The sequence below is a fragment of the Myiozetetes cayanensis genome, unplaced genomic scaffold (assembly GCF_022539395.1).
Source record: "Myiozetetes cayanensis isolate MyiCay16 unplaced genomic scaffold, myiCay2020 scf9, whole genome shotgun sequence".
In the NCBI taxonomy this organism is placed as follows: Eukaryota; Metazoa; Chordata; class Aves; order Passeriformes; family Tyrannidae; genus Myiozetetes; species Myiozetetes cayanensis.
Genome location: NW_026088185.1, coordinates 24,238,789 through 24,247,660, shown reverse-complemented (window position 1 = coordinate 24,247,660; position 8,872 = coordinate 24,238,789). Strand labels below are relative to the sequence as shown.

At 37.7% G+C, this 8,872-nt stretch overlaps 1 protein-coding gene across 3 annotated transcripts in view; it reads right to left on the bottom strand.

Moving 5' to 3' along the window:
• Nucleotides 1-426: 426 nt before the first annotated feature.
• MAP3K2 (mitogen-activated protein kinase kinase kinase 2) overlaps nt 427-8,872 on the bottom strand; it is a 52,552-nt gene continuing 44,106 nt past the window's right edge. For all 3 annotated transcript variants that reach the window (XM_050339428.1, XM_050339425.1, XM_050339427.1), the window contains 2 exons: nt 8,073-8,250; nt 427-6,347 (listed from right to left, as the gene is read on the bottom strand). In XM_050339428.1, the coding sequence (XP_050195385.1) occupies nt 6,122-6,347; nt 8,073-8,250 (404 nt within the window). In that variant the 3' untranslated portion in view covers nt 427-6,121. The remainder of the gene's footprint in view (nt 6,348-8,072; nt 8,251-8,872) is intronic.

Here is an 8,872-nt window from a genome sequence, read left to right as displayed (position 1 = left end):
GTTTGTTTGTTCGTTTTTAAGTTTGGAAGGTTGTTAAGACAACGGAACTAGTAAGCAATGCCCAACTCCTGAGTTCCTCAATCATGATAACCATATGCTAATTGTTTAATTCTTTTTATCTTTTTTTTTTTTTTTTTTATACACAAGATATTCCATGTAAAGCAGCAACAGCAGTGCAGTTACTGGTATCAACATCTCAAAAGTAATAAAAAACCATACATCCAGACAGTAGTACATTGCACACACACGTGATTCTCATACACCCATTGACAATTGGTCAGAGTATTAAATCAGTGTACAAATTAAATATTTCCAAAAATGTGCAAAAAAGTCAATGTTGATAGAAAAAAACACCTTTGTGTACATACATTACAAACTGTGCCCAGCATTCAACTGAGAGTAAAAACATTTACAGTGAGAAACTGATAGATTAAATAGAGAATTTAATGGCTACATAAAAATGTACATTAGATCAAGAGTAAATTTACAAATTTTTATTCATAGCTTAATGAAAACTAAAAGCCTACGTTCCAATTAAACTAAGTCTCCTCCACATATTTACAGTGATACTCCATTTATACAACTTCTGTGAGGTCTGAGATGACAGACACTATAATAAACCATTCCAATTTTAAGATGACACCACCTTTTTTACGGGTATTAACAAGAAACAAACACTAGGGAACCAACAATCTAATGGCTGTTCAGAAAAGAAAATGCAATCCTTGTTTTTATATCACATTATATAAATCTCTGGGGAAAAGTATCAGCTAGTTCCAGGGTAAAAAGCACAAAAAAGCTCTATTTCCCATGATTATCCACCCTGGAGTTGGAGTATCCTTTTCCTTATCTCTCAGCAGAAGACCCTGACCTCCAGTCCTCATCTGTGGACTCAACATAAGGGCTGAACCATGAGATAGAACTTTTATCTGTTTTAATCCAGTTCCTCTCCCTTTAAAATAACTTTATGGAAACTAAGCCCTAGCCAAGGCATGGCTGCTTTGAAATGTGAGAATTTTTATTTCCTCTATCCCATCTATCCCTCAACTCCATGTGTGTATATATTGCTAGAGAAAACCCAAGGATTGCTCCAGGAAGCCGGGAGCTGCAGCGTCCTGGGTTCAAATTACAGGACCCCTGATCTAAAGCTGTACGTACACCTTATTTGGGAACTATTGGTGGCCACCACCTATGCAGTGTTTAAGCTCTGTCAGCTAGAAAGAAAAATAAATTGTGCAGGCCAAGTAGGGGAAATAAACAGAGAAAGGAGCTTCTTTGTTTCTGATCAAGGATTTTGATTCAGAAGTCCCGGGTTGGGAGAAATTCTGTCTGACCCTTTGGTGTGCATTAGTGGCTCCTCCTGAAGGCAGCACCAACACCCAGGTAGGTAACTGTGGGTGACATCTTACTGTCATGTCGAGAGGACTGACTGCTTCCCAACAGCTTTGGAATGTTCTCACTATGGCGCAAAAAGCAGGTCAGGTCACAAATCCATCTTCATGTCGTTCCTTAAATGTCCCAAAGCTCAAACCCGGCTATAGAAGTCACCAGGTTTAATCACCAAGCTTATGCATTAGTTTTAGAATCACAACAATAAGATTAAATTAGAAAGAGCTTTAAAAAGAAAACTCTTCCTTTTAATGCGGGCATGAATTTTGCATATCAGAACAGCAACTATGAACACCCATATGGATCTCTGAAACGTGGGCAGTGTCTATCACTTTTTACTAGTACCTGCTTTACTCAGTCAGCAACAGCCTACTGGTGGATATACACTACCTATAAGTGACAGTACTAATCCATGAAACATCACTTTTGGCTATATGTATACAGGATAGAAAAGCTTTGGTAATTATATGTGATTCTACACTGCAGACTTGTCATTGACACAAGACAGCAAGTTACCAGCAAGAAGAAATGACAACGGCAGTAATACTTTCGCTTTTCCAGAAACATCATAAGAACTTACATTCAAGCACACACATTATACTTTTCTATATGCATGACAAAGTCTTTCAAGATTAAAAAGTAAGAAATTGGTTATAAATAACTGTAGATCTGACCAATTTACTCAAGTCTCTGAAGCTGCAGTTAGACATCGCTCTATGTTGTCCAAAGAATGGCTTGCTGTACTGCACTGTACCTACAAGTGCTACGAGGCTTTCAGTCAAGACAACGGCAGGATTAGGATTATCCAAAAGGCACAGGAAAGAGTTTCATGGGCACCATGCTAATCTCACTGAGAAATCTGTTCGTTTGCGTGGACATACCATATTCCTGTGCACTGAAAGTAAACAGCCTTACAAAAGTACCAACTACAATTTCAAGCCCATTAAAAACTCCGCTGAAGAGTCTGGTACCCAGAGCCAGGAAGGCAAATCCTGACTCTTATTTCTGTGATTGCAGATAAGTCCTCTTTGTGGTATGTGCATCAGTCTACGGTCTCCAGAATGCAAATACAAAACCTGTGTTAACACAGGAAGCCAGAAATCACTTTAAAATTCTGAATTTAAATGTCTGCTGCACATTATAACTCAAGTACACTTTTCAATGCAGTTAGGCGAACTCTGGTTTGGGCACATCGAAAAAAACCCCATCCTCTAAGACTGCTTTGGTGACATGGAAGTGTATGACATATTTTGATAAGGTGTTCTAACATGAATAAAAATTAAGGCATACAGATAAAAAGGCACTAGCTAAAAAAACCTAAACTTTTCATTTTGCTATACTGAAAGGACTGTTTAGCTAAAAATCGCATTGAAAGTCAAGTTGCAGTTTTAAGACTATATTTAAATTGTCAAGAAAAAAAAAGACTATGCAGATTTAACTTTGAAATTATTAGATCCATACCTTTTTGAGTTCTGGTATGGATATTTCTATCACCCAAATTAAGAAGAAACAACTTGTTCTACCACAACACAACTGAAACTTTGAGTCACCCTCTAACAGGACTGTTAGTTACACCATTAAAACCACACCACAGAAGTAGCTTAAATTTTGTTACTTAATATGTGCAAGAGACAGCATATTAAAATGCATTAGCAGATAAGTAGGTCTTTTGAAAATATACATACTCACCATGAACATCGATCCTTATTTTTTGAGAACACAGCTTCATTGTGGTGTTACAGAAAAGCAAACCAACCCTGCAGGAGTACTGCTTTCATTGGCATTTTCTTGTAATTGAATTCAATAATTAGGACTAATTCATGATTCTGACATGCTGGTGGCTTTTAAAATGACATACAAGAATTTGTGAGCAGGGATCTTTACATCTCATTTACTTTAAGTTAAGCAACTAAAGTCAGTAGAGAAATTCTCCACAGAGTGAAAAAGACCTAGCTCAAGCCTAACCTTGAAGAAATTAATAAAATTTTACAGGAATCACTGGAACTGGGAAACGTCCACTTCATTTAAGCAGCACAGTCTTTGACATGTCAGAAAGCTGCCAATGCAAAGACACGATGAAAAATGCATTCTGAGAGTTCTTTTTTTCCTGGCTTGAAAATGCCGACCATTGTCATGACTGAATGCCATTTTTTAGAAAAGGCACAAAAGCAGCAAACTTGATTGTTCAGTAATTAAAAGTCACAATGAGGAAGTGATATTGCAATACACATGATCCAGCACTGTCTCACAGAAAGGACACATTATAAGAAAACTAGATTCTGAAAATTTTCAAGCTTCAGAGAGTGCAGTTTCTCTTTAGAATAGTATATCTAAATGTTATGAATGCTACAGATAAACCTGGTTACATTTTCCCTTTAATGTCCCTTTTTGGTAGTATAAAATTTCCTTACCTTTTCAGATATCACTGACCACTACTGATTTTTATATACATTTTCACCTTGAGTTTGGTACCTTCTTACTCTGTTTGAAATCAATCATTTCAACTATATGATCTTTAAATTATCTACATAAACTATTAGGTTCTACATTAAACTTCCCATCCCTACTGTCCTTATATTTTGCTTATAAAGCAAAGGTCCTGTAGAGCAGAGTATATACCAATACAAAAACTGCTTCACAGCTTTTATCTAGTGACTGAGAACCAAAAAAAGAAGTCAGCACAAGCTGACTTTCCTTTCAGCTTCCTACACTTTTCCTGATCTGACTAGTTCTTCCCATGCTCACGAAACTTTGCACAGTTGTGTACGCTGACCGAGAAAATTGTAAATTGGGTAAAATACTCACATAAGCTGAAGAAGTCACCACTCTGTCGCAGGAGAGATGGTCTCAAAAAAGTCATTCTTACTCTACTACAGGTAAAGTGATTAGGATAGATCCATACTCCTGCTCATGCTCTGGTACAAGATTTGGAATTTAGCAGAATAAATTCAGAAATCTCATAAATGACTATGGGAATGGGTAAACTTATTGTTTTATCTCCATGCACTTCGTCGCTCTGATAGTCCTCTAAAGATACAGAACAGGTAGAGCCTTGTCAGAGTGGACAAGGGTTACAGTACCAGCCCACTCTGCCTTTACAAAACAACAAAAGCAATCAAGGAATCATCCAAAACAATAAACATCATTTCAGTTCTGTAGTCCAATAGTTTATTTCCAAATGCCCCTTTAACTTATGTTCCGTTCTTCTACAAAAATATGAGAGCCTGACCTTTCTGTTGTGAAAAGTCAGTTATTCACTATACCTGATCAGTACCTGGGCTTCTTGACTGAGAAGCACTATTTCAGAGTTTTACTTCTGTTCTTTTACTATGCTCTTTCAGAAATAGAAAAAGTGATTAATGTACACTTTACGACAGCTGGAAATTTGACAAACACCAATCATCTGGATTCTCAGGCTGGAGTAATCACACTCATGTTATTTAACTGCTGGCTCTCTTTGCACTTGTGGCCTATTCTTCATACAGTTCTCTGTGCTGTGCCTCCTTGTTCATGAGGATTCATCAGTGCTACCTCATTAAAAATATAACTGGAGTCTTACCTTTCTCAGTGACTTATTCCTGACGTTCAAAGATGTTTAACTTTATTTCAGGAATTTTCAACACATCTAGATGACTGACCTGCGTTACGAAACCCATTTTTTTTAGTGCACAACGGGATTAATTTTTTATTATTTAGGCACTTGATGTTGACATACATTCCATCCTAGCGCCTCTTAACAGCTATGAAAACATTTCCTATAGCTCATTCTGAATCAAGTAATTCATATACTGCACAAGGATTCGTCCCTCTCTTTCCCCTCCAGCTATTCAAGGGATTGTGGAGGAGAAATGACCCTCAACATCACTACTTTTTATCAGCTAAGATAACCGTCTCCCTCTAAGCTTATGCAACAGAGGTTCTCTTTGGCAGATAGAACAGGAGGCATTCTCCTAACTATTTACATCCAATAGCTGACCCTTGTCTAGTAGGGAAATTTTCCCCTTGCAGTATAGTAGTACCTAGGAGTTTGGGCCCGTAATCTGTTTACCTGTAATTATTTTCCTATTAAGATAATACAATAATTCTACACCAAAACCTCTAACTAGTTTTGAGCTCATTTTTGTTATTTTCTTTTGGTCACATAGAAGTACCAGTTAGATATATACTGCTGTACAAAGAGTTCCAAGTTCTTCCAGCCTCGTCATTTAACTCTCAGAACTGCACATTCCAGCTTAAACTGTAAATTCCAGAAAGTGATTAAAACGCTAAAATACAGTAAGAACTTAGAACTCTCTGCTGCAAGTACCTACAACATAGAGAAGAATCATAGAGAAGTAATCTTCTTGTCCTTTAGCTGCATGTCTATTTTTCCCTGCACCCTGAGTCAGTCAGCGGTGTCAGAAAAAGTCACACAGTTCCTGACTGTCCAAGCATTTGTCATTTTTTTCCCCTTTAAATAAGGAACAAATATGTACTAAAGTGCTTTATCTACATCAACCACATCAGTACATTATAGAAACAAAAAGTTCTAGTCCTGGTGGGGTGGGAGGGGAGAGAAGATTCTCATTTTAGATACAAAATTTAGATTGTTTACAATCTAAGTGAAACAAAGATTCAAGAGAATATTCTCTCTCTTGTCTTTTTTTCTCCTTTTTCTTTGTAAAAAATAAAAATAAAAGTGCAGTCAAATAGAAAATAAATGCAGTAGATGCAAGCTGAGTTGAGGCAGGTGTTAGTGATAGTGTGCAAACGTGTGTCTTAGCAGTTCATCTGCAAACGGTCGCAGCTTGGCCTCAATAAAAATCCGTTTCAAGAAATCCCGAGCGTGGTCGGAGACGTGAGGTGGCAGCTGGGGGTTGGTTGGCTGAGTGGCAATTTTAAAGATGGCAGCCATGGCTTCGAACTCTGCCCACGGGGGCTTCTCCGTGAGCATTTCTACCACTGTGCAACCTACGCTCCTGAAACAGAGGCAGAAGTGAAACAGCCGGTTACAACAGTCATGCCCTTCTAAGAAAGCAAGAAATAGCAGAGAGGAACTAAAATACTACAAATAAGTAGTGTCCACTTAACACTACAGAGCAACTTCATCGGAAAACAGGCATTGAAAAAAAAATAGCACGTACTGCTATACCTTTGTCTCAAAGTTACACAAATCACTACCCACATCTCCACCTTTTTACTTCACTGGGCCAAAAGCCACTACACCTCAGTGAAGAGATAATTAGATATTTATCCAGGCAACACCAACTGCGTTAAGGCACTGCCAGCATTCAGTGCTCAGCAGGCTGACAAAGCCATGCATGCAGCACAGCACTTGGAAACTTTCCTGCTCCTTGAGGCCGAACAGAAATGCAAAGCATCAGGAATGCTCCGAGCACACTGAGTGTGTTGCCAGCTCATTAGAAATGCACCAGTTCTTACCAGTGAATAATGAGCAAACATAATATGGCAGTTGAAAACTTTGAACACCCTCCTTTGTGGTATCTTCCTCTTTTAGTCAAGGATACTAAAAATAAACTTAGGTTGCCAAACAAAATTTTAAGACTCTAATCAATCTTTGTATACAAACCTTATGTTTAAAGTATTTAGGAAAGCAGAAGGGCATATATATGGCCAGAGAAACTTTGTTCCAGAAGTCCTGAAAGACAGCCTCTTCCAATAACAAGTGAATGATACTGTAAAATGGATAGGCTGGAATAATTTCCAATTCTCAGGAAGTTTGATTGTTTTTCAAGATACTTACAAGAATTTTTTCTGTTAGACAGAGGTACGTTGCCTTATACGGTAAGGATTTACTGACTGACAGAAGTCAAACTTCAGTATTTTTTCTTAAGTTTTAACCCATATTTTTTTGACCAAAACACACACATTAACTTTGGCACAAACACTTCAAAGTTGAACTAGTCAACTGCTTGAAATCTGTTAAGGCTGGTCTATTATTCCAATACAGCAGAGTAATTACTAAGTGATCTGAACTAGCCTAATTTAATTTCCCTGAGGTTAAAAGTATTGCCATTGGTTGGATATAATGTGTTTCCTTTTTAAACAGTGTTACTACTCCTGCATGTGTACTGCTGCTGCCCACTACTCCATGTTCACAGACCACCAGCACTGCAAGGAGTCAAATCATTACAGTCATCTGTTCACTGGCCTGGAGTCATGTTAGATTGGCGTTACACAATGCTTTGCTACCATTCATGTTTGAAAATTACCTTTCCCTCTTAAGTATTTAATAAAAACTTAAACCAAATTTTTTTGATACTCCCACTTAAATCTGGTTAATTCACTCTTACATGTTCAACTTTTAAAGGAACAGCATATAATTTTCTGCCTTGCATCAAAGGTGGTGAAGTTTCATTAAACAACATTGACTGAACTGATGTTTCAAAGCTTCACATACTGTTTTCATCCAGTACCTCTCCAGAATTTACAATCAGTCTGGTAATCCTAACTTCATGCAAGGTCAGTTCAAAGGATTCTCTTATGATCTCTAAACTGATGGGCTGAGAAGTTGCCAGGTAAAAAATCCACAAATTTCAGTGTTAGGGTCTCTATTGTCAGAGCTCACCTTTACCATCTTCTTCAGCTTAAATCCCAGAATGAAACATTCCAACTTCAGAAAACAAACACCAACACTGTTGAAAATGAAATTACACTTTTCTGTAGTTTTTTTTTTAACATACCAGATGTCTGCTTTTCTGCCGTACCCTTCTCCACTAATAACTTCGGGACTCATCCAGTAGGGAGTTCCTGTGACAGACTTCATTCCTGTACCAGAGAGACAGATAGTCTGCAGTCGTTTGCTGGCACCAAAGTCACCAAGCTTCACATTGCCTGCTGAATCCCGCAGAATATTTGCTCCTGGAAGGAAGGGAACACAGCATTACACTCATGAAAGACTCAATGCTTTAGTATGGAAAACAGTTACACAAGTTTGGATTCAGTGATACAACACAACATCAGTCTAGGATTTCAAGCCAGAAAATTTACTTTCTCTGCTCATTTCTGTTAGTCTATTCTGCAGTTCAGAAAACAAGGAATTGTACATGCTGGTTTGCATCCTAGGTCTTTTCTGGGAAGAGGCAGTCACTTTGTAAAGGCCTCCTGGCAAAATAAGGAATGTGCCATACACAGTAAATAAAAAGAAATGAGAAAGGAGTTTCCACAGAACTGAAAATGTCTTCATACTACTATTAAAGCAAAATCTCAAACTGCGTTACAGATTTGTTCAAAACAGTTACTTGCACAAGCATGTACAAATTGACTGTGATATCTCAACCTCTTTTGGAGCAAAATACTATTGATATAAAGCAACAGGAGAATGGTAAAAATTTTACAGAATACAACAGTATTGTGTTCAATACACCTATTTTGCACATCACCGTCTTCCTACATATTCATACTTTGCTTATGCAACACTTGCAAGTCACCTGTATCTAGCTGCAAAAGATAAATGTTTCATCAGGTTTTCTGGCAGTAAAAT